At 32.1% G+C, this 25,282-nt stretch overlaps 4 protein-coding genes and 2 long non-coding RNA genes across 16 annotated transcripts in view; 3 read left to right on the forward strand and 3 right to left on the reverse strand.

Annotated features, from left to right (window-relative positions):
* Positions 1 to 1,019: 1,019 nt before the first annotated feature.
* On the forward strand, positions 1,020 to 14,289 carry LOC145965804 (uncharacterized protein C1orf50 homolog). Of its 2 annotated transcripts, none has more exons than XM_083089490.1 (4): positions 1,020 to 1,233; positions 13,522 to 13,634; positions 13,739 to 13,957; positions 14,050 to 14,289. In XM_083089490.1, the coding sequence occupies exons 1-4, from the start codon at positions 1,035 to 1,037 to the stop codon at positions 14,239 to 14,241; spliced, it is 723 nt and encodes a 240-aa protein (XP_082945616.1). In that variant the 5' UTR covers positions 1,020 to 1,034; the 3' UTR covers positions 14,242 to 14,289. The 2 variants fall into 2 exon arrangements, with proteins under 2 accessions (XP_082945616.1, XP_082945617.1); XM_083089491.1 differs by lacking the exon at positions 1,020 to 1,233 and adding an exon at positions 12,797 to 13,416.
* On the reverse strand, positions 11,494 to 12,933 carry LOC145965805 (small ribosomal subunit protein eS7-like). Of its 2 annotated transcripts, none has more exons than XM_083089492.1 (5): positions 12,851 to 12,933; positions 12,332 to 12,502; positions 12,055 to 12,236; positions 11,682 to 11,832; positions 11,494 to 11,598 (listed from the first exon to the last, which is right to left on the reverse strand). In XM_083089492.1, the coding sequence occupies exons 2-5, from the start codon at positions 12,500 to 12,502 to the stop codon at positions 11,521 to 11,523; spliced, it is 582 nt and encodes a 193-aa protein (XP_082945618.1). In that variant the 5' UTR covers positions 12,851 to 12,933; the 3' UTR covers positions 11,494 to 11,520. The 2 variants fall into 2 exon arrangements, with proteins under 2 accessions (XP_082945618.1, XP_082945619.1); XM_083089493.1 differs by lacking the exon at positions 12,851 to 12,933 and adding an exon at positions 12,694 to 12,718.
* Positions 14,290 to 14,760: 471 nt separating the features above from the next.
* On the forward strand, positions 14,761 to 19,708 carry LOC145965806 (uncharacterized). Its single transcript, XR_014436822.1, has 4 exons — positions 14,761 to 16,799; positions 16,880 to 17,711; positions 18,970 to 19,080; positions 19,267 to 19,708. It is a non-coding gene; the product is annotated as an uncharacterized LOC145965806 (long non-coding RNA).
* Positions 15,369 to 18,621, reverse strand: LOC145965802 (dnaJ homolog subfamily C member 11). Of its 2 annotated transcripts, none has more exons than XM_083089488.1 (8): positions 18,439 to 18,621; positions 17,869 to 17,998; positions 17,372 to 17,615; positions 16,915 to 17,225; positions 16,571 to 16,778; positions 15,927 to 16,488; positions 15,620 to 15,749; positions 15,369 to 15,539 (listed from the first exon to the last, which is right to left on the reverse strand). In XM_083089488.1, the coding sequence occupies exons 1-8, from the start codon at positions 18,508 to 18,510 to the stop codon at positions 15,517 to 15,519; spliced, it is 1,680 nt and encodes a 559-aa protein (XP_082945614.1). In that variant the 5' UTR covers positions 18,511 to 18,621; the 3' UTR covers positions 15,369 to 15,516. The 2 variants fall into 2 exon arrangements, with proteins under 2 accessions (XP_082945614.1, XP_082945613.1); XM_083089487.1 differs by having other exon boundaries at positions 16,915 to 17,228; positions 18,439 to 18,620.
* A 195-nt stretch (positions 19,709 to 19,903) lies between the features above and the next one.
* The window catches only part of LOC145965126 (uncharacterized), a 29,008-nt gene continuing 23,629 nt past the window's right edge, over positions 19,904 to 25,282 (forward strand). For 3 of the 8 annotated variants that reach the window (XM_083088467.1, XM_083088466.1, XM_083088469.1), the window contains exons 1-3: positions 19,904 to 20,130; positions 20,322 to 20,612; positions 24,076 to 24,460. The gene's annotated coding sequence lies outside the window, so the exon portion shown is untranslated. The remainder of the gene's footprint in view (positions 20,131 to 20,321; positions 20,613 to 24,075; positions 24,461 to 25,282) is intronic. The other 5 variants (XM_083088468.1, XM_083088471.1, XM_083088470.1 and 2 more) reach the window with 2 other exon arrangements.
* On the reverse strand, positions 20,884 to 21,588 carry LOC145964718 (uncharacterized). Its single transcript, XR_014436542.1, has 2 exons — positions 21,564 to 21,588; positions 20,884 to 21,336 (listed from the first exon to the last, which is right to left on the reverse strand). It is a non-coding gene; the product is annotated as an uncharacterized LOC145964718 (long non-coding RNA).

The raw sequence follows: 25,282 nt of genomic DNA on the forward strand, positions 1-25,282 counted from the left end.
ATGTACTTTGGAAACTTGTTAATCATAAATTCACATATAACTCGTGATTTCTTACAATTCACGGATCACCGCGTACACAATATTTAAAAAAAATACTATTGTATAAACACCTTTGAACGTATAAGAAAAAGCGTGTGTTTACATACGATATGTCAATACGGTATGATGGGAGTACGCCGTATTATCACAAGGTTACACTGATGTGAAGGACGAAAAGTTTATTATCCGATTAGCACTCATATACTGAACAAGTGTGATATTTCGTTCATTAATAAAGGTCCGTATCTATACAATCTTCAAGTGATTTCAATCTTCATATCAAACCGAAATTGGCTTGCAATTGCGTAGCTTTGCATATTTTCGTTTTTCGATTTTTATAAACGTAAATATATTTTCAAACATTTCTTCAGCTTAATATTATTATATATATTTCACTCGTACAGAAAATTATTCTCGGTTATCGTTCTTCTTACTGTTGAATAACTCCTGACATTTTCGAAACCTTTTTCTCGTATCGAGTAGATAGCAAAGAGATATACGCGTTTAAAAGTCACGATGCATTTATCAGTGATGTTAGAGGAGTTGGAGAACCGAACATTGTATCCATCAACAGAGAACGTGCCCCTTCTTTTCAGCTATACATTTTTTGCACTTTGATTTGATACTTTTTTTGCGAACATTTGAAAGCCTTGACACGGAGGATATCTCTTGCACATAACGTTGCACCATCACAAATAATAGCTGGTAAACTAAAATTGATGTGCAATCTTGAAAAAGTCCGTGTACGAAGTTGAAGTTTCCTTTTTCTTTTCAAGAACAGTACAGTAAGATATTGTAAAGAACAAGCTTTCTATTTATTTCTTGTAATTCTAATACGTATTTTTTGCAAATCTTTCAGACGCAATTCTCACAAGAAGAAAGTTTTCATTCAATCACAGATACGTCGTGACACGCGCTATTGCGAGAGCAGCTGGTAGTATCTTACGTAAGAATCTTGAATAAAACGCGTAGTTTCACGTGATCACGTCGACAATATGTCAATTATCCTCGCGTTTCGGAGGGAGGAGGGTACAGAAAGAAGAATACACGAGCGCAGAAAGTGTGTAACTGAACAGAGGAACGGAGCAAGCAAACAGGGAATCAAAGCATCGGTGGTTGCCTATGTACAACCGGAACAACCGGCCCCGGAAAGACCGGGGAGCACAAAAAGAGGGCGAAGCGTGAATCGTGAAGGTGAGCGTGGCCTCAAGAGAGAAGACAAAGAAGTCGTGCTGTTGTGCTGCTAGTGCGAGATGCCGGACCGTGGGACTTACGCGGGTATTCTACTAGAGTCAGTCCCTTTAGATTTTTCTCTCTCTTCTCTGGGAACGCGCATCAGATTAAGGAATGAGGAATGTGAGAAGGGAACGGGAATGAACGACAAGTATGTGTGTGTATGTGTGAGATGATATACACCTTTTGAAGGGTAGCGTCGTGAGGGTTAAAGCGGAACTTTTTGTGGCTCGTTAAGTCGTTGGGAAGACGCGACCGGATGCTAAAACCGTGGCTCTTTGTTACACGAGTCCGGCCTGCTTCGCATTTCGATATATCCGAAATCTTTTTCTTTTTTTTTTTTTTTTGCTAACGATCGCGTGGTCGAGGTTTCGCGGTGCGTTTGGCATCCTTCGGATCGTTAGAGCGATCTTGACGGTTTCGACGACTGATTAATCTAATTACGCCGATCGTAGGAATCATCTTGAGCATCGTCTTGAGTTATAATTCGATACATTATGCAACTGCGACGATCAATCGATTTCACGAATTAATTGAATTCGCGTGAAACTGACGATGATTGTGATGACGATGATAATTTATGCAGAGCACTGTCTTCTCTGGACATTTAATCTGAGAAATGATATCTTCTTGATGAATCACAATTTCCATACATTTCTGACACATCTTTCTCATCATTTGCGGTCGAAATTTTGACAAGAAGAATAATTTTACGGTTGAAGAGAAGCTTTTTTTTTTCAGAATCGATATGATTACAATTTCATTGACACTTGTTATATTTTGACAGTTCTCGTATTTACATCTTTTTTCAAAAATAATACGATGATGTTGGCCGCTTTATGCATTGTGAGAAGGTAGATATATTTTGTACTCGTCTGAAGCAATCAGAATTAATTTTGAATAGTCACTATATCACAATATAAAATTCGGATTAAGAATTTGTGATTCAGATTAACAAAGCTTTGTAACACAACATTAAAAACAACACGAAACTATTCTTATGATTTGCTTCTATTGCTGGATATCATAATTATTAGTATAGAGTTTCTCGATACTTAAAAAAAAGTCCTTTTAAAAACGTGTGCTTTTAAGTCTGAATTTTATTTTAAATCAGTATCTTTCAATCTTCTTTCAATCATCTTCTTTATCTGTTAAAAGTTTCTGCATTTTTTTTAAATAGAACAAATCGATCCCAAAGACAAGACATTGACATATGAAATTAGAAAATTTCAAGATTTTCTTTTTCTTCAAAATACATCGTACAAGAAAGATAGGAGCGAATAAGATTATTTTCTCGTTGAAATAATGGGAATACCTTCTTGTTGAAATATCGATGAATATATATTAGTAACCGTAACGTAAACTGCCATTATTTACTATTGAATAGCCATAGCTATTTTTTCAAGCCTATTTTTAAATGTAAATATAATTTATGTTATTACCATGCGATTTGAATTTTATTCAGCAAAGTATCACTAACTTAAATTAATGTAGTAATAATGTAGTAATAGATAATTCGGTAGGATGAAGAATAAAGTACACAGAGAATGTATCATGCTGTTTTGAAAATATAAAATAAATTCGAATGATACATTCAATAATAAACTCTGTGAGAAATGTATGGGTATTTGGAAAGGCTTTTTCTATTTATATGCACATTTTCTTATAATGTAACCAATTTCAGAAAAGTATTATAACACGAATTTGGAAAACACACAGGCTACTCTCATGTGGCACAGTCGGAAGTTTTACGGTATTAAAGTACAGTAAAAATTCATGCAAGATCTAATAAATTTTTCGATTGTAATAGATGCTTGTGTCGGATAAATCTATATTTTTGTCATTCATTTTTAATGATTATAAGCGAATTTATCTCTTGGATAGATATTATCTCTTCGATAGATAAATTTTAAAAATTAAAATTAGATCTTGAGTGTAGAAGTCAATATCGCGATATATAGTCTCTTTCTCTGAGATATTTCCAGTAGTATTCAAAATAATAATATTCACAGACATTTACATGCATACACACATAAATTTCTTTGGAATCTTATTTAAGAAATCTATTTCACGTATAAATGCATTTAGTGACTAAATCAATGCAGTGTTTACACTGATCGACAATTCTTGCTTTTGATATGATCGATGGCTTTCGCTTTTCCGAGATGAATAAAAAACTGATCTATCCTCATTGATCAAATTGGACAAACAGATGTTTGAATTATAATAGCGTAATTTTTATCGTAATATTTCGATGATGATGATCATTTATTTATTACAATTTCGAATAAAATAATTTTTAGAAATTTCATCGAAAGTTTACTATAGTTAATATTTGTTCACTAGACTTGATAAAATGCAATGTCTTATTCGCCAGACAATATTTTCATCAAATGTTTAAATCTATTAAATGTAAAGATCCAATTTTTATTATCAAAATTGTTTCGGACCAGTCTTAATTTTTATAGCGTGAAACTGTAAATTTCATTATTGATCATTCTCCTTTTATTATATTAACAGAAAGTTTATTATCTTTTCTATTTAAAACCTAAAGGATTAGATTTGAATATATAAGTCACATAAAATTGTGAACCATAAAATTTCTCTATCATATTAGAATGAAATTTTAGCTGTAGAGTAATTTTTCTTCTATCATATATTCTCTACATTATATATAATGGGTGTTGAATGCTTATAAATATAAAAATATTTTAATGCAATTTTTTATATATTTGAATTGAATTGGACGCATACAGTTTTATAATTGTGATTTGAATGAAATTTAGATCAACTTTCTTTTCCGGCACACAAAATATCAATCCAAAATCGTAAGCTTTTTTCTGTTACAATTTTCTACAATTTTTATTTTGCTTATTATTATTAAGAAAGAATCTTAAATATATTGTGTCCAGTTTCCTATTATCTTTCTAACAATTGTGTTTCAGTAAATCATAAAGTTCAATTATAATTATCTACTTTTTATTTCGGGACGTTAGGTTAACTCTTGTATTCATTCTTTATTTAATTGTTTGTCTAGATAATATAATTTTGCGGTCCATAAAAAGGTTTTATTGTATATTATCAGCAAAACCAATTGTATATCTGGCGATTGGAATTGACATTGAAATTGGAATTAGTAATACAAGCATTTATTTTATCAGCATTTTATATAAATAATACATAATGCACTAATTAAATCAAATTTTAGTTTGTGAAATTTGTTTATTCTAAAACTGTCTGCTTTAATGTTGGAATTATAAAGAGTGCTAATCAGCAAATTATATTCGTTATGAAATATATCTCATAATGTTGCTTGCGTTAGTTAAAATAAGCATGGTATGTGTCGATAGCAGTAAAAAAATTAACGATAACGATTCCTTGAAAAATGTAACGTATCATATCATGCTATTATTTTTATCTGCAAAGTGAATTTCTATTTTATCATATTTGCAAAGCTTGTTATGTTACTGTTAATCAAAAGTACGTAATTAATTAACGAATTAATTAATTAATACTCGAAAGGAATAATCGGTTATTAATATGCAATTATGAGATGACGTAAGAAATGGAACAAATTTCATAACTGTTAGTATAATTTTTATATTTCGCGGATGCATTCTATTTTTTTCAATCGATATAAATCATTTACGACAATTTATCATATTTTAGTCTCTTGTCATGTATTATATTGTATTTTAAAGCATCAATGCATTAATTCACTACAGTGTTTTCAATAACGACAAACTGGGATCGAATTTGAAAAATTTTGACGATCAATTTCGTATTAAATTGCAAGTATGTAATATTTTCCCGTAACGATAGCAAGCAATTATTTTTGAACAGCACACATTTAAATATTCTTAATTTGAGATTGAATAGTAATTCGAGTCGGTATAATAATTAATTAGTAAGGGATTGCTAAAATTGATTGCTTCAGAATATTCGTCAGTATCTATCAATGTCATTTTCGATTATATCAGGTTTAGAGCTAAGGAGATATTTCACCTGCTTGAATCTGCACATATTTCAAAGATGAAATTTAATCCCGCTATTGCATTACAAAAATTGTGAAAAATGACACTTTGCCATGAAGATCTTCGTTACATTACTTTGTTGTGTTACTTTGCGCACAAACATATGTGATGTATCGACAATTTATGATATATGCGGGATGGTGCAGAGGTGTCTACGCATGCATGTTTTCCATTGCATCTATTAAGCAGTTGGTGAAGTGGAAGAGCAGATCAGATCGAGAGTCGGTACAGAAACAGCAGTAAATTTATCGAGAATTATTGATACGCAAACATGATTAAATGCATGCATCTGTTAATTTAGACAAATCAATTACTACTGATGAATCTGTAAATCCAACTGTTGATTTATGGTGTTCTAGGAGAGTATACGCGTCTGCATTTAGAAACGTACATGATTAAGAATAATCAAAAACGTTCTAAAGATCTACAAGTGCAGAGAAACTGAAAGTGTAATCGTGATATCATTACTCCCGTTATCTCAAAATGAAAATTATTTAAATGATTCTTTTTATAGCCTGATGAGATGGTAAATTTCTTCATTGCTCGATACAATTTTATATGAATCTATCTCGTTATTGACGTCAAGATTACGCAAAACATTTTTCATTTTTTTTTCAAAGAATTATTTTTCACATTTGGAGAGATGATTAGCAACGGATGCGTGAATAATGATAACGCCGTTACAACAAAATAACAAAATAAGCAGATGAGGAGAGCGCCTACTTTTAGACGAGTACAAAAGAATTTTGGAGAAACACTATTGCACACAGAACAATTTGATGAGGGATATGAAAGAGAAAAAAAAAGAAGCGACAGAATTTTCGAACACGCAATGACGAAAAAGAGAGAAAGACGAGCAAATTTCAAATCACATTTTGGTAGGATATTAGTGCCTGGATAGAGTAGGTCCGAATAATCACAATTCGCGCGTAACTCGGAATTTTGATCGTAGATTCACGCTATTCTGTCTCGCGAATTATTTCAAGACATCTCCGTCGCGATTAATTTTTCCCGTTTCAGCAAAGTTTGATTGTTTTCTACCTGACCGAAAATTTTCACATGTGTAGTACTATTTAATAAAATTAGAACACCATAAAAAACTATATATATACATATTTCTAGCGTGCGAATTTATATAGTATATGTAACAACAATTAGTATATGTGTAATAATTAATCACGCGTTGATTAAATGAACACATGGCATGATTTCTGGAATTTAATTCGAATTTTTCGATAAAATTTTTCGAATTATAAGCTAGCGAATTAAATCGCTCCTGGTGTTCGCATTTCAATGAATCGTACTGCATAATCGACCATCATCTCTGTGAAAAATTAAGAGAGCCGAGGAACTCTATCTCTTAAAATTTCATCTTGAAGATTTCGATATATTCGTTAGCTTAAAAAAATGTGCCGATATATGTATAACATATGATTTCCTCTGCAATAACCGTTTGTGTCAAAATGTAGGCTTTTCACGTATTGATTGCAGAGCGATATTACTAGATGCAACATATACATTCGCACGCGAACGTATTCGATTTTGCTTTTTTTTGCAACGAAAATCACGACGCATCTTATTTTTCGCATCGTATGGTCGATTATTACATTTACAGAAGAGTGCAAATTTCCGGTTTCACGAGGCAGAACGTCGAAGATCCGCGCGGGCCGAACGCTTTAAACTTTAGACGACTTTTAGCGTAGTCTATCGAAGCACCAAGATCACGTGCTAGCCAGGAGAAAAACCCGAAACTATACTCACCATCGTGATGTAGACGCTCCGATCGGATCTGCGACAGAAAAAGGTTGACGCTTGGTTAGTTGCGGTCCACTTTCTCCTCTTCTCCTCTTCCCTTCGTCTTCTGCGGGTCCTCCTCGACCGTTTGACCGCGCCGGCCGATCGGTCGAAGGAGCAGAGAGACTTCCTCTCCTCGCCGTTGATGCTGATGTTCTGTGATCGTCGTAGACCGAGCGGGCCCTTATATACTAGGCCCTTCCTTCTTCGACGTGCATGGGATCGACGGGGGGAGCCCTGCCCTTCAGCAGGGCCCTGGGAAAACGATTCGGCACAATGTTCCTTTTCAAACGCAGCCCCCTTCTTGTCGGCTCTTGCTCCCCTCGTTGAAGAAGGAAGAGATCGCACCAGAGACGAAGATATCTTTGATCCTCGAACGGGATCCTCTGGTCCTTACCTGTTTCCACATTGCGTAACGTACGCGACGCGTCGGTTTCCTCCCTCAGAATTTTTGCCCCGACGCGAGGGATGCTAGTCACCCCTGAAAATTGTGAAGGGGGCGAAGATGCCCAGGTGCCCCAAGCTGGAAGATAAGTCGGGCACTTTTGAAAATTCGCTGCTATAGCATAGAATTTTTATTGAATGCTTTTTACGAAGGAAAAGATTCAAGATGCGCGTGAAAAATATCTCCAGATGTAGGATTATTATTTTAGTCTCGTCTGCTCGCAGAAGATTTATAAACGGACTTTCTCGAGCGACATAAGAATTTTTATGCATCATCGAGAGAAGGAAGAAAAAATAATATTTTATAATTGAAATCATATACATTTCTTTATAATTAAATAACGAGAACGATTTATTGAATATTGTCGCTACGTGAGCTTGCTCGAAAAATTTTAAATGGCTGAGTATTTTTAAATGCCACATCATACGATGCTTTCGTATCTTTATTTCGATAATTAAACTTATTGTCCATAATTAAAATTTGCAGATAAATTAGCCAGGATTAATATAAGAATGTTATATGATTTGATCAACAACATTGCAGATTTAAAGCGAAACATAAATATCGTTTCTATTTAACATGTGCAATTTCAACGGAACCGTTATTCCTCGTGCATCCCCTTTGTATGACACGAGAGTTATACCGGTTTAACGTTTACGGCAGCTAAATCGATTTTTCCTTTTTTTACATATCTCAACGATTTCTTTAACCCTTTGATAGTTATAGGATCCAGTTATGTGAATCTCATCCGTTGACCGTTTCTTCTCGCAGAGGAAACGTTTCCTTTCTCTCACCCTTTTCGGGTTTTCCATTGATACGCGTGCAAAACTCGCTCGAATTATACGTAAAAAAGATGACATATCGCGAGAGCTATTTTATATCAATTTTCCCATAGAGATTATTAAGACTTTAAATTTTCTCGATATATCTAGAGAGCAGAAAATGAAGAAATATTACTAAATAATTTAATTTCTTGCTAAATAAAAATCCCTGTCGTATATAGATTATTTTCTATTGTCGTGTAAATGATTTTCTATCCACACATACATTTATCTCTTTTAATTATATTTATTCTTTATTTTTATTTTATTTTTTCACTCAATTATATGTTGTTTAATCTTTTTATTTTCCCTTGATTATTTTTTCCATTAATTCTCTTATTTTTTCTTTCCATTAATATACATATATTGCGATCAGGGTGATGTACAAACGGTTTTTAAAAGCACCGACACGCGCCACCCGCAGCACACGATATGCTTCTAATCGGAATTGATTTCTCGACAATTCAGACAAAATCGACGTGAATCATTCGGCAAGAACATTTAAATGAATTCTCGTCAACGTGCGTAACGTTAAGTATGCGGGTACCGACTAGTCATCAGGGGGAGATTACTGGGGTAGATAATTGGTTAATGACTCTTGCTTCTCATCTTTTTCTCAGTGTGTTCAATACAAGTATACGCGATGATCAATTCATTTTTGCTAATAAATTAGAGTTATTTTACGAGGGAATGCCGTGATACGGTATCGAGATCCGTTCTTATAGTACCGATATTCGAAGATAATTGATAGTGAGATTTCTCTCTTTCTTTTTTAATCAAATAAGTAAATAAAAAGAAAAAATGTTATATTTTACAGAAACATTCATTTTGTCGCAATTCCGATGTAGAATTACAAATCAGAATCGATTTACACTAATTTGTAATAGAAGTTTGTACAGATAATGAAAAAATTAGACACAAAAATTTGAAAAATCCTGCAAGATATAATTTCAATTTCTTATTCCCCTTTTTTTCTGTTTCAAAAATTGCTTTTTTGATTTTGCCCATAAGTAAAAAAAAATTTTGTTCTAGCAATTTAGCATCTTCTGGAATTCAATATTTATGGTTTTTATAAAACATAAAATCATTTCCTTAACGCGACGATTCTAAATATCTCTATTGTTACTAATAATAAAAATAAAATTTGGGAAAGAATTACTCATTTGTCTCAAACAATAATCGACAAAAGTATTTTTGCGATGTCACAATTTTTTCAATTCATTTCAAAGTTTAAGCTTTTTAGATAGAAAAACATATTTTTTCTTTATTTCATTAAATCGATTTATGTAACGTGATCCGTGAATTATCGTAATGTCGCAATTATTTGTTGTTATTTCCGATAAGGCAGATGGCCGGAACTGCAGTCCAGTTTCTCGACGTGACCCAGGTAGTTATTTATGCAACACTTAACGCGCGACCCAAGGGGTGGCTATCGAATCTGGAGTGGGAAACGAATGTGCTACGGCATTTCTGCATCCCCTGCATTCTCACGCAAACGTCGATACGTATGAAAAGAGCTACCTGTGCAAGAGTGTCATTTTTCAGACAGGTACATACATGTACATATGACTCATTCATTTTCATTGTGTGATTTTTATCATGACGTCATCAATGGACAGGGCGCGTCATGATGTAACGGTTTTGATGATTGCCCCTTTCTTTTGCCTTTATATTCATTTTATATTCATAAAATAATTTATAAATTCATGCTAAAGACAAATATATTCATTTCGTACATTTTTCAAATACTGCTGAAACAAAAAAGAATATCAATCAAATGGATAATAGTAACAAATTATAAATAAAGAAATATATTACCGCACATATTTAATTTAATATAACTGTATTTTTTACATATACATTAAAGAAAAAATAAATATTTAAAAAATAGACAATTTTATATGCAACATATATACATATAATCAATCAATTTAATATGCAATAATTTCTAATAAAAAAATTCTATTGATAGTTAAAGAAGCGCTGAAAAAGATAATCTTATGCAAAAAATTTTCTTTCTTATAATTTAATGTAATTACATTATTTAAATGTACACTATGTATTTCCTTTTATCGTAATCTATTTTAACTTTGTTAATTAAATTAAAAATTTAATTAAACGTAAATATATATACATATAGAATCGTAAATATATCCATTATTATCTTTTCATTTGTTTAATTTTAAAATAATGCTTTTTTTCTTTGCATAACAATGCAAAGAAATTAAAGATTCGCGAATATATTCATAGTTTAATCTAGGAAAAAAGGGAGAAAGAAAAAACGTGCGCTATTTCTTGAGCCCTTTGACCTTTCGGACCCTCTGGGCCTCCCTGATCCCGATCCAAAACTACTGGTGCTATTGCACAGTCGCCTGGTTTCGTACATTTCTATACTCACATCTGCTTTATGTTCTCACGCTATTTTCTTTCCGTCATAGAACTTTCGAGTAACGATGACAAGTTTTATTATTGAAATTTAAGAAATTAAATCACAATGTTAAAAAAATATAGAAAATATCAATCTTTTATTACAAAGTTTGATTTAAAAATTATATATTTTTGCAATATGTATTTTTTTGTCTAATTGTACACATTTATAATTTTTTCGTTACTCGTGTTCTATAATATAAACTAATAAAACGTCTAAAATTCTCTTTATAATTTATGAATTAATAAATATAGTAGCTGTAAATCTTAAGCAATTGACAGAAAAATTCTATTTTCGCTCGAAATATACATATTATCATAATAATATACGTTCACTTACAAAAAAAAAGTTATCTCATAAAAGATATATTAATTATAATAATCTTAGTACTTAATGAAAGTAATTAATAATATTAGTAAATGCAAATGTGTGCTAACAAAAAATTTATCTTGTCTAATTTATATAAAAAAAATTACTTATAAAACAAGAAAGAAAATTTCTGACTTTTCATTTTAGAAATTATAAATCATATGTTTGCAGCAAAAGAAATAGAAAAGATCTTAAGATTTATTGCTATCTTAATCTTATAAACTGAGATTTTTCCACAAACCTTTCATAGTAACGCAGTAAATAACTATTTAAAAGATGAAGGAAAAAATGGGAGTGTCACAGTAAGATGAATATAAATGAGAAATAAAATACTTCAATATTTTTATATTTAAGAAATCATACATATGATTCGGGAAATTCGAATGTTACATCCCGCCCAGTCAATTGTTTATACACCGAAGCAAAAGTATCAACCTGTCAAAAGATAAATTGAAACATAGTTATATATATAAGAAAAATATGCAAATAATATTCTATATAGATAAAAATATATATACCTTATGCTCGATGTTTGTTTGCTCGTTTTTGTCCAAATGGACTTTAATAACTTGAGATCCATCAAGTTTCACTCTAATACGTTTGCCTACAATTTCCACAGGATATACAATATCCTCCAATAAGGCGTCATAAACAGAGGTCAATGTCCGGCTAAACAAAAAATAAATTACAATAAAATTAATTAAATTCAAAATAGAGAAATTATACATTGAATGTTTTTTCTAGAATATTTATAAAATATTCTACAAAAGTTTTAATAAAAACAAAATATATGTAAATAGTACAAAAGGCAGTAAATAATTAAATTACATTTATATTTAATCATAAAAAGCATAATTATTAGTAATATATATTAAATATATTTTTTCTTACCTTCTAGGACGCTTTTGTTTATTCTTGGTACGAGTTTTCCTCGTCGGTTTTGGTAAAATTTTACGTTCTCCAACAAACATTACATGTTTCCCAGAAAATTTCTTCTCTAATTCACGTACTAATCGTGTCTGTATCTTTTGAAACGCTTTTAATTTGGGCATGGGAACATAGATAATTATAGACTGTAAAGAATAAAATCACTTTAGTATGCAATTCTTTCAAAAAGTATTAAATAACAATATGCTAATAGTAAAATATGTTAGGGATAAAATCTTACCTTCTTATTATTTGTTTCTAGTTCTTTTGCCTTGGTAATGTGAAGTTCTCTCAAGTGCGACTTTAAATCGCTATTCATCTCCAATTCCAGAAGAGCATTAGAGATGCTCGCCTCGAACTGGTCAGGTTCGGCTCCGCCGCTTTTAATTATTTTTGCGTTAGCCGTGAACATCTAAAAAAGTTTTGAGGTTAGACTATTGTTTATAAAAGTCATTTACATGTCCGTGAGAAATATATTTGTCGAAACATTTTGTAATAATGTTAGCTTATGCGAGGATCTCGTATAAATCGCCAAAACCGGCTGTTTAATGTGAAAATAAATGTTAAATACACCACTATATGTAATGTAACGTGACATGAAACCTGATAGAATCCAGCGTAATCAATATCGTGGATCTATCATCTGAGAAAGATATTGAAAGCTATACATTTTACGAGACTTTAAATATCACGCGACGTAAGATTTCATATTTTTTTAAATATTTCAGAGCCGTAAAATTAAATGTTCAAAAACACGCACCTTGCTCACTTGACAACCGTGAAAAAAAGGAATCAACGTAGATGTACAACTGATATGTGGATATTTGCACGTTTTTTCTGAGTTTTGATCTCGCCAGAGGTCACTAGTGTAGCTAGTACATTTTTTATTATCCAATTGGTACAAAAAACTTTTTTTCGCGTGTGGCAACACTGTCTATCGAGCAAACATAGATTTTATAACCTGAAAAATAAAAAGTCTTTCCTTATCGTTCCTTATTTGATATTAAAATTAAGTAGTATTACATTGCAATATAAATATTTTCTTATATAATTGATAAAGACAAATCCAAACTTTTATTTGATAATTTTCAAATATCTCGAGGCAATTATATATATTTATGTAGATTCAATTTATGTTTAATAACAAATTTTTTCTCAGCGTAGAAATTATTTTAATATAAATAATATTTAATTATTTATAATTAATTGCATATAATTTATTCAGTAAATATTTTTATATATACTACTTAATATATATATAACTAGTTTATATAATAAATAATATAATGGATGCAGCAGAAGGTTTACATGATTCTTCAAACAAAGGTATAATTTATAGTATAATTATAATTTAAATTTTAGTATATTTATAATATAACAAGTTTTTAATATTTTCTGCTTAATAATAACAATTTACTTTTTTCATTACAGTGGCCTTAGTAGAAAGAAATATTTTGCCACAAGGTATATCGTTAATCAATCCAACTGCTGTAGGAAAATCAAGTCGGCAGGATTTGATAGCATTAGTAACAGAAATTGAAAAGGTAATAAAAGAATTTTAAATAATTATTTAGTTAGTATATGTATATTATATATGTATGTTCAATCTCGATATATTTCCTAAATTTTATATTATTTTTTTATATAGGCAGATATGTATATAAAAGCTAATACATGTAATAAATTACAAGTGATCGCAGAACAAATAAGATTTCTGCAAAAACAAGCTGAGAGTATCCTCTTGGACGCAGAACAAAATGTAAAGTTACATCATGCAGCTTGTAATTTCGTAAAGCAGCCTGGTCATACATATCACTTATATCAACGTGAATCAGGGCAAGTTTATTTCTCCATGCTTAGTCCAGAGGTAAATAATACTTTTCTGTATTACTAATTAATTTTATAAATATCAAATATTATCTCTATTAATTCAATATTTTGTACTCTTATTTAAAAAAGGAGTGGGGTAATTCTGTACCATCGCAAAGTTACATAGGTTCTTTTAGATTAGAACATGATCAGTCATGGACTCCAGTATCTAAATTGCAGGCAAAAGATAATGAATTAAATCTGTTTAAAAACTTATTATCTTCTAATAATAAGGTTACAAATACTATTTTGCAAGATGTTATAGTAAATACTAATACTTAATAAATTTATTGTTATAATTATTTAATAAATGAAATTACTTAATAGCAACTTTAAGAGAAATTTAAATGATACTTAAGCCAATACATGAAGCATTAATGTTCATACTGCAATGCAATATTTAAAATATATATATGTAGTATATGTAAAATAAAACATATATTGCTGCTAACAATTTCATTAAGCTTATGAAATATTATATATACCATATTGCACAAACATTAATGTTTAGCATGCATTGACTTAGATATCCTCATTTACATAATTATTTAAATTGGAAAAAATAAATTAGAACTGAAATTAATATAAGAAAATACCATTGTGATACTATTTAGTTGGTTTTTAATCTCTTCGTAAAATATATATTCAATTTCTTTCGATATATTCATAAAAATATAAGGATAGAATAGATAATACAGACAATAGAGATTTCTACTCTTTTGATATAATTAGAATAAGTTATATATATATATATATATATATATATAAATTTTAAGATCTATATGTGATTATATACACTCATTGAAACAATATTTTGTATAAGATTAAATTGTATCATAATATTTTAATTCTATTGGGTATTTGATTGTGCAATTAATTAACAATTTCTTTGCAATTATATGCAATAACATGTATATCGGATAAGAAGTATGCAATTATAAACTAATTATTATCTTTATTCATAATGATCTTTGTATGACTGCAAAAAGATCAATATGATTTTTAAAATAATAATATATTATCTATTTTATATAGTTATACATTTCTATAGGCAGTAGGTAGATTTGTTTGACTCTGCTTTTACCATATGATATCTGGAATACAATTTCCATGAGCAAAATGAGTTTATTATAGCACATTTATATACTATTTAAAAAATTTTTAGTTTATATATATAAAATATATATACTAAAAATTTGCATATGTGTATGTGTGTAAATATACATACATATATATATATTCACATATGTATGAATTTTTTTTAGCACAACTAAATGTTTATATATGACATATACAGTTTATCTTTCTACAGAACGCTTAAAATCTTGCAAAAAATATATAACATATTCCAAATATTACATGGCTATTTTTACCTAAGAAACTATTTTACCACAAAAACAGTATCAATATATAAGCATAAGGATCAATGAACACATTTAATTTTTTTACCCTTTATATAAAATTAAAGAATGAACAAAAAATCTACATCTGAAGTAATGCCGATCATTAACGAGGACTGCGATGACTGCGTTTTGGTTTTGATGTTGAATGCATATGTCAAGTGGTATTTACTTTATGTGCTGAAACATATAAATAAGATATATACATATTACCTATTATTAGATACAGATTTATTTTTAACAAATAAGTAAAGTCTTACATGAGATTGGTATCCTGAGCGGTGCATCATCGCGTATAACACATTCATGCGTTTGAGTATGGAAGAGATATTGTACTAAGAGCTGCTTATCTTCTCCCACACATGGATCATAAAATCCAGGTAGTTGGCTCTGCAACATTTTATACAACAGGGAATTATATATATGTGTAATTTATTTATTCAATTACATGTTCAAAGCATATAAATTGGGAGCAATTTAGTTATTTATAATTATAAATCTAATTAGAAATATGATTGCAAGAAACAAGAAATAAAGAAGTAGAAATAAAAATTTCTAAAAGAATACCTTAGACGCCTTGTGAAGAATCAATTTAGAATCTTTGACCAAGCATTGTAAAGGAATAGTTACATCTATCACCTCATCCCTATGTCCACTCTCCTCCATGGCAGTTCGATCCTGTTGAGGATAAACAAACCGACCGTATAAGGCTTTGGTAATGATTAATCCTTTCTTGGATTCTTCTTCGGCTCTTATTCTGCTGACGGTTTCTTTCATTAGTTCAGTGGCAGCTTTGGCCTCCCTTTGTTTTTCCATCATTCTAGATTTGTTTAACTCTCTCTGTTTTTCCTTTTCGCGTTCTTTGCGCTCCTTTACAACGGGATCAATTATCAGCTTTTTAATGACTGTCCAAGTGATTATAGGTGCCACAGTGGCGTAAAAGACGGGAGCTGGTAAAACCTCGTCGCATAGGTGAATAGGGAACGTATATGATTGCGAGGCGCGACTTAGTCTAATTTTTAACGTGACACCGGTTGGCACGCCGACGCGTACAGCTGCTGAGACAGAGCTGTGTTTGGAGACTTTCTTCTCTGCGCCATATTCAAGAAATGCGCCAAATGTACCAGCCCTATAAATAAATTACAGAAAATCGATTATACGCAAAACTGAATGATGATAGATAAAATTCGATAACATTCGGCGATACTAACTTGACACTACCGCGAAGCTTAAGTTGCTTCTCTTCCATTTTATAAGTGTAGTTAAGGCTAACAAAAGAATGTATAAGCCCGAAATGTATAGAAAACGATGTATACGACCGAGATGTGTCTCTTACAATCATAGTGCTCATGGCACCTTGAATGCCAGCTCTGTATGTGAGGTATCCAACTGTATGCTTATCCAGCTGCATTGCAAGAGCTATATAAATAAAATACTTCTGTAATAATTTAGATTACTAAAAAAAAATTTGTTAATTATAATGTGTAGATAATATAGAAATGTGCATTATGTCATTACAGTTATATTCAGAAAACGCATATGCGAGTTAACATACTTCCAACGTAACCAGCTTTCACGCCATGTGACGTAAATTGTAACATTGTCGCCCCGTCGCAAAACAATCGTTTTGTCAACGTGCGAAATCCTTTGAGAGAAAACGTTGGACCATTGCCAGCTCCCATCTCGACTTCAACCCAACCCCTGGAAGATATCAATCGTTTCGCAGAGATGTTAAAAGATCCGGATCCCGTACCGTTTTGGGTTCCAAGTTGACCAGACATAGTCACAGTATCTCTCAGAGTGAGAGGTGTTTCAATAGATTGTGCAAATGACATCCCACTAACTTCGATGCAAGAAAACAAGCCACTGCTGAAATAAGATTCACGACTTTTATAATTAAGTATTACAAATTTTAATTATCAAGTAATAAATTAAAAAAATATTAATCGAATTCTTTTATTAAGTAATTGTTTTTTATTTTTATTGTAATAATTTAAATTGATCAATCTTACTCATTGTTGTAATCATCGTCGTATTTACTAAAAATATCAGTGGCATTGATGTTTACTGTTACAGTGCCTTTGGGATTTGTATGCTGCTGCAAACGTCTCTCTTCTCTCTCCCTCGCCAGCCTCTCGTATTCCTCGCGGATCTCTTGAGGCGTTTTTGTACGCTGTACAATTTCCCATCCTTCCGTTTCTAACCCACGAATTCCCAGCGAATCATAAATCGCTCTTTGATGCGGATCGCTCAACACTACACAGCCAAGTACTTACTTAAAAGTCTGCACAATTATACGACAAAAAATATAATGCATATGAAATATCTTGGGATGAAAATTTAATGTTGCAAGTAAGTCAAACATTTTATTTTTTAATTCGTCATACATGATAATAATGGTAAAATTCAAGATATTTGCTATAATGCAACAAAATAATAATTCTAAAATAACGATAGTTTTCTGAAAAGAATATATGTATAAATATCAACATTAAACTATGATACAAACCTTCATACGCTTTCTTTGTACGATTAAAAAGGATCTCCGCTTCCTTTTTAAGTACTGGATCTGTATGCTTGTCAGGATGGTAAAGCTTACTTTGTCTACGATACGCATTGCTAATTTCTTCAGGAGTAGCCTGGAAAGTCAAAACAAATTTTTATGTACAGAAAAAAAGTATAATGATTGCATGATGCAATGATGAAGCAATTGATAAAGACAAATGTTTATGAGAGAGAAGACTAAGGATAAGTTTGAAGCAATAATCATTTGTATATAATGCAAGAATTAAACAGATCTGCGTTTAAAGAAGAAAAATTTACAGAAGAATGAATATTTTGGGAGGAAAGATATCAAAGAATAAAGTGCAATGACGATATCGATTTGCGTTGCTAATTAATTTTCAATGTTTAATATCCACGGAAAATCATATTTTAATTATGAAAAAGTAGTTTCCTGCGGTAAAGAAACTATTACGTCAGCTAAGGGTAAAGGTATCACGTGGAGGACCAGAAGCCGTTCTCTACCTCCTGTGAACCGGGTAAAGTTATCAAGACAATTACAACAAGAATTGCTCACATTTCTCGGGATATTCAGGAAGGTGTAATAATCGTCCTCGATCGTGCTTTCCTGATCACTCTCGTCGTCCATTTTAAAACTTGCAAATTTTGTCTGACGTTCAATAAGTCAGTAGGGCTCTCGCGATCGCCTGTATTTTCTCAGCTTTTTATAGGTTACGATACAGAATTGAGAAAGATACATGTAAGAGCGAGCCGGTAAATGACATCACATCGTTTACCGATTCGCAAATCGATGTGTATCGATTTCCCTGGACTTTTCGTTAGATGGCGCTTGATGCTCGAGATTGTGAGTGATTGCGATTCTAAACATCAGATGTAGACACAGTTTCGAATTATTGATAGTTTAGATAGTTAGTCAACGTATTTTATTAATTTGCAATTGACTCTCGTCAACTTGCACATAATTCTATAGCGTTAATGTGGTATACGTATAATTTCATTTAAAGACTTAATTGATTGTGTTAAATTCTTGTAAAAAAGATGTTTCAACTTTTGTAATATAATTACAGAAAAATTTCTCTTCGGGCAGGTCACGGTTTAAAGGATTCTCCCCGCGATGTCTGCTGGCGGTTAAAATTACAAACACCCGCCAAAATCTCAAGATTGACATTAATCTACAGACCTTTGCAAAAGATGACAGGTAAAATAGATAAATATAATATTTAAATAATATTAAATTAAATAAATATACAAATTATCATTTATTCATTATATATTATTAGTTCATTATCTCTATTCTATATTATTTACCTCGATTGATTTAGGATCATAGATTTATTTAGGAACAAGTTGCGAGATGAAGATCGTAAATGAATTTCACTTTTAGGTCGATTCGACGAACGTGCTTCTGCTCGACGCGATCCTCTCCCGATTGACTTATTCGTGAAGGAAGTCTTATATTATTTGTTTGGCCAATCTATCGCCCGGGAACGAGCGGAAAGAGCGAAAGAGAAAGGAGAGAGAGATTTTTACGAGCGAAGTATAGCGTGGCAGGCTGCGAGGGCAAGCAAGGGCTCGCGCGCGTGCAAGAAACGTCAGTAGTCGCGGGTAAAACGTAATATTATGCGACGGCGGGTCGCCTTTTACGTAAACATTTACGCCTCGTGGCAGCGCTAAAATATGAAGCCATCGGAGACGGGATTTCGTGTGGCAGGACCCTCACCGCGTCTAGGCCTAAATAATACTACCTTCATTTCATTATAGGTGACACATATAAGGTATTTCCAAATATATATATATGCATATGGACAGCATGAGAAACACCAAAATGGGAAAGTAAATATAATAGACGAAAATTAGATTAAATGGTATATTTAATTATTAACCAGATATTAAATTAATGATCCATCTTCTGTCGTGAGATAGAGATAAAGAATTTCGAAGAAGATGGCAAAATTTATACAGATAGGCTGCGTTTTACAAAAATTGTAACATTGAAAAAAACAATTGTTGATTCTGTAATAGAGCATTTATTATGCGACGGCGGGTCGCCTTTTACGTAAACATTACGCCTCGTGGCAGCGCTAAAATATGAAGCCATCGGAGACGGGATTTCGTGTGGCAGGACCCTCACCGCGTCTAGGCCTAAATAATGCTACCTACATTTCACCATAGGTGACACGCACATATATAGGGTGTTTTTAAACATATATATGCGTATGGACAACATGAGAAACACCGAAATGGGAAGGTAAATATAATCGATGAAAATTAGATTAAATGGTATATTTAATTATTGACTAGATATTAAATTAATGATCCATCTTCTATCGTGAGATAGAGATAAAGAATTTCGAAGAAGATGGCAAAATTTATACAGATAGGCTACGTTTTACAAAAAATTGTAACATTGAAAAAAAACAATTGTTGATCCTGTAATAGAGCGTTTTTCGAGAGACGAGAAGGTGCTTCTACAACCACGACTATACTCACGTAACTATAACGTCTTGCATGGAACGTGACCGCGTGGTAATCGCTCCTGTCTCGCCTCGCCGCGACAAACGAACGACTATAAAACGGCAGTAAAACCGAAGAGGGTGAGGGACTCGAGCGCGAGAGAAAGAAAGAAAAGGGAAGAAGAGGTCCAGTCCCGAGTCGAGAGAGGCAGTTTGCTTTGACATTGCCTAATCAAAACAGGGAGTCCTTCTCCTGTTTCCTTCATTCGTGCCTCGGGTAAGTCGAGGAATAAAAAGCCTCCTTAGTTACGCGATTTATCACTTTTTAATAATCAATTCGTTCGCGCTGAAAGATCGAGATGCAAATACATTTGACCCGCTATTATCCATTGTTATATCTAACTTAAATCCAAATAGAATATGACTCGATTATTATATGAAAATATAATATCGAATATCGCATAATTATAAAAAAGCATAATAAGAATCGAGATAATAATACCAGATATCCGTGAAACCTTACTACGTACATTACGCGTGTTATAGAGATCTAAAAGATATGTAAAGAAAATGAATGTTGGATTTAAAAAGGGTTATCAAATCGTTGCTTCTTGGCGGACCAACTTGTCGACGATAACGTACGATAGCGACCGCAGGGGCGAGGAGGCGGGCGGGAGGGAAACGGTAGGAACAATCGAACACGATCGGCCGGTCGATGTTGCTAAACACGGTCATTGTGCCGGGTTAACAATACTCCGCTATATCAGCAACATTGGCGTTCGTAAGTCCCAGCATTCGGTCAACAATTGGCGCAGCCGGCCGTTGCAGCTGTTGAAAAATATCCGGCCGCGCTTTGACCACCGTTGTTCCCATTTGTTTCCGTTCCTGTCGCCAAACTTGCGTGATTCGCGTAAATCCTCGGTCAAAAGCTGTTCCAAAACGCAATCTGGACCACGAGTAATTAAGGCGAAACGCGCGCATTTAGATCGTGCGTGGTTGTCCTAAAAAAAAAGCAGCAAATTTTTTTAAGATAAAAATATAACGTTTCGCGCGTGTTGAGTTTTAACGAATTTTAAATTTCTTTCCTCCAAACAATGTGTTATATTTTAATACAATAACATGACAAATATAAAGCGCACAAATTGTTAGACCTATCTGAGTTTTAATTTAGATATTAATTTAGATCTTGTGTGAATATATTTATTTATATCACTTTATTTATATATACCATAAGCATCTATTTCATATGGTTCCTCAAAATTACAGAATATTAGAATAAAATAATTTTCTTAAATGGAGGCTATAACGATAACAATATTCATATGTGTAATATTAATGCGAGATTCTTAAAAATAAATATCGCATATTGTCAGTTTTCAATCCTGGAATCCTGAGAAACACCGATTTCTTTAATTAATCTCGCATTTCTATCGATATCTATTGATCCAGAATTAAGAATCGAGTCATTCGGTTAAATCGAGATCTCGCGAGCGGAAGAATAGCACGATCGCGTTCGTGGAATCGACAGTTCCCTTATTAAACGGCCAGATCGTATTGGTTCTTTCCCTGATTTGCTCGTCTCCTGTGCGAATCGAGTGCGAAACTTTGTCGGAATTGAGTGCGAATGCGCGTTGAGTCGATGGTCCAGAAGGAGGCTTCGACCAATAACGCGAGCCGAGCTCGTGGATGCCCGCCCCAACATGGCGTCGCAGCTTCCGTTTTTATCTTCCCCTTCTTTCGCCCGCGCTCTCACACCCAAGCGTTTGCACATTTCGCGAGCTATCGGCAGCCGCCTCCTTTTTATCAACACTAATTCTTCCTGTCTTTTGTGGGTTTTAGAGCCCGACAGATGTATCACCAAATCCGTACAAATGAGGAAGTATACGGTATAATAGAAATTTTATATACATATGTATGGGATATTCAGACACATTTTAGTGAATACGTTCAATAGATAATTATTACCGATTAATTACATTTATTCGCGTGATGCATTTTCTTCAATCGCAATTTACTACAACTACTTCTCATAGTTTTAATTTAATTAATTTAGTTACAATTAACATATATGTATATTTATTATAGAAAACAGATTGTTGTCCACAATTTGCAAAATTCATTTAAATTAAGGATTTATGTTAAAGTTTATACATTATTTTTACATTATTTTTTTACACATTATTATTTTATTTTCACATTAATGTGAATAATATTAATCTACAGTTTTTTTGTGTATGTAATGTTATAAATAACTAATTATTCTGATATACATTATCGAATTATCTTTATGGTATATTGAATTATACTGTACACTGAAAAAAAGGATTGGTTATAATAATCCAAATTTAATAAATGTTATGCACTATTGCAGTGAAATACTAAACGTATAACTGATTAAGAACGAAATAATTTAGTTAATCTTAACATTTAATGAACTGAACTAAACATAATATATGCTTTTTTTTAAATGTTTATAACTATTGTTAAATATTTTGTTATTATTATTATATTACTAAAACCTAAATATTTTAAAAACTATATTATTAAATGCATCTCACAGATTTTCCAGATTTTTTTTCAGTGTACGTATGCTTAACTTGATACCTTTAATGGTGATCAGCGATTTCGATGAATCTCATTCTCTTGACCTTAATTCTTGACATCGATTTTAAACGTTTAAGCGATGGAACAAAACAATAGTTGCTTAACGCGATTCGTATAAAATGCGACATAAGCGTAATTACATAATCTTTACCTGACCGACATTCAATCTATCACGTTTCCGTACATCGAATAAGTCTTTTTGTCACAAAGCCGTTTAATTCCACATATTTTTTATAGATTTTATATTTCACAAATTCTATAAAAGAATTTAAGAAAAATGTAGTAATTATGTACATGTATGCACACATTTTAACCATAAAACTTTATTGTTGATATTTAGAAGATTTATTGTCAAGGAGTGTAATATGAGCATGAATATCGATTAATTTCAATTGCACTTTATCTTAATCTGATTTATTTAATTTAATTTATGTAGATATTTGACTTTTAATACTAATATATAGCATTATATAGATGTATGCATATAATATGTTTATAATGTATATATATCACTTATCAAGTAAATCTGCCCCTATAAAAGTTTGTATTGAAATTATTCGATATACATGTATAAAAAATGTTTTATTTTTTAATCATTGAATTACTTATCGATCAGCATATAAAGATATTTTAATCTTTTATTTCGCTTTTCAGATTTGGAAAAAATATCGGTTTACATGCAGTTACAAATTACAATTTAGAAAATTATTACGTTATGTATGTCCCGCACTATTAAAAAATATTTATAAAAAAGTTATATTTTATTTAAATATTCTCTATTTATTTGTGAAAGATTTATTAGAGAGAAAAAAAGGGAAATAGAAAACTCTCGTGAAAACGCTGCTAAAAACATACACAATATTATTTAATAAATTTAATCCTTAAATATTTTCGTGAATTGTTTTAAATAGGTCATAATTATTATTATTATTTTTTCATAACTTTATTTATATTTTTCATTGTTAATCTATTCACTATAAAAAAATAAACTGTTACATATTATTGGTAACAGAGAGAGCTAAATATAACACGTAATAGAAATCTTCCTTAGAAATATACAAATTCAAGGAGATACGATAAAAAATCCTTACAGAATATACGTGGTGTATTTACGTCGATTTAAAATTTTGTTTCAGTATCGAATGGAAATGACATCGAATTACCGCGCGCGCGGGACGCGGGGTCGGCTGGACGCGCGGCGCACTTCAGATCGAGAGGAGGGCTTGAAGTTGACGCGAACGCGCGCGACTCCGCCTACATTCGCGTCGCACAGGCGCGCGCGCGGGTTGCCAATCCGGCCGTGCTCTTTCGCTGCCCAGTCTCCATCTCGCCTCTCATCTCACCTCGAAGCTTCCCGTGCTTTTCGCGCGTGCTCCTGTTCGATCCAGCTCGCTCTCGCGTCGTGTTTCGCGCGGGTTTCGCGAAATCGCGATCTCGTTCTCAAAGTCGACAGAGTGATTCTCGAGCAAGGAATTGGAGGAACCGCGAGGAATTCCCGAGGAGCAGCAGCAAAGTAAGCAGGTAACGACATGTTTCTCTCGTTATCGATGGTGTGAGTCCTTGTGTTTTTTCCGAGCGTTCGTGAAAAGCCTTCCTCGCTGACGTTTCATGTTACTGTTATTATTGTCGAATAATGGCAAATAATGGCAAAATGTGGCTTTTACACTATATTTATGTGCTTTGGGGAATTTGGCTTTTTACGCACATTCGATTAAATTTGTAATATGTATCTCGGGAGTTAAGGTCCTTGCACAATGCTAGGCAATAAGAACAGAAATAGTATCTATTCTCTGCTCCTATTGGCGAATATTTTCTGTTCCGCGTATTTATTGGTGAATAGTTTCTATTCCTTATTTCTATTGCCTGTTGCCTAGCGTTGTGTAAGGGGCTTTATATTTCTAGGTTAGCTTATCGTACAGATCTCTTTTTAATTGCGCCTTTCGCGCACATTTTTCATTATTCTCGTTCTTTTAAAATATGATATATTTGTCTCGTTTATAATAACTGTCTCGTATGAAAAACAAAAAGATTTTGAATGCAGTTGAAGAGATTGAAATTTTATGCGACGGCGGATATCTTCTGTTGTAAACGCGTGCATGTGTTTGTCGAAATTATACAACTGTGTAAATAAAAGCTAGTAAAATATAAAATTTCAGTCTTCGTGTAAAAACTTCCATTCATACTAATTTAACCGTTCGTTTTATATTAATTTATATGCAAATTTATGACCTGTACAATTTCACATTAATAAGAATTTAATTCGCTAATAGAGCTGATTTTAATGTCTATTAACGTTAATTGATTGTAATTATTTATCGCTCTTTAATAGAGCTTACATTATAG

This window comes from Camponotus vicinus, unplaced genomic scaffold (assembly GCF_025532165.1).
Source record: "Camponotus vicinus isolate PSW18456_S1 unplaced genomic scaffold, iyCamVici1.0 SCAF_14, whole genome shotgun sequence".
Lineage (NCBI taxonomy): Eukaryota > Metazoa > Arthropoda > Insecta > Hymenoptera > Formicidae > Camponotus > Camponotus vicinus.

What these genes read in the sequence shown, in the direction of transcription:
- LOC145965802 (XM_083089487.1), bottom strand. Translation starts at nt 18,510, where the DNA reads ATGGACGACGAGAGTGATCAGGAAAGCACGATCGAGGACGATTATTAC. An exon ending in AAGCTTCGCGGTAGTGTCAA is followed by an intron (nt 16,489 to 16,570) that starts GTTAGTATCGCC and finishes ATTTATTTATAG; the next exon opens with GGCTGGTACATTTGGCGCAT. An exon ending in GCTCAGGATACCAATCTCAT is followed by an intron (nt 15,540 to 15,619) that starts GTAAGACTTTAC and finishes TATATGTTTCAG; the next exon opens with CACATAAAGTAAATACCACT.
- LOC145965804 (XM_083089490.1), top strand. Translation starts at nt 1,035, where the DNA reads ATGTCAATTATCCTCGCGTTTCGGAGGGAGGAGGGTACAGAAAGAAGA. An exon ending in GCGAAGCGTGAATCGTGAAG is followed by an intron (nt 1,234 to 13,521) that starts GTGAGCGTGGCC and finishes TTTTCATTACAG; the next exon opens with TGGCCTTAGTAGAAAGAAAT. An exon ending in TCTCCATGCTTAGTCCAGAG is followed by an intron (nt 13,958 to 14,049) that starts GTAAATAATACT and finishes TATTTAAAAAAG; the next exon opens with GAGTGGGGTAATTCTGTACC.
- LOC145965805 (XM_083089492.1), bottom strand. Translation starts at nt 12,502, where the DNA reads ATGTTCACGGCTAACGCAAAAATAATTAAAAGCGGCGGAGCCGAACCT. An exon ending in TAGAAACAAATAATAAGAAG is followed by an intron (nt 12,237 to 12,331) that starts GTAAGATTTTAT and finishes TATTCTTTACAG; the next exon opens with TCTATAATTATCTATGTTCC. An exon ending in AAACAAAAGCGTCCTAGAAG is followed by an intron (nt 11,833 to 12,054) that starts GTAAGAAAAAAT and finishes TTTTTTGTTTAG; the next exon opens with CCGGACATTGACCTCTGTTT.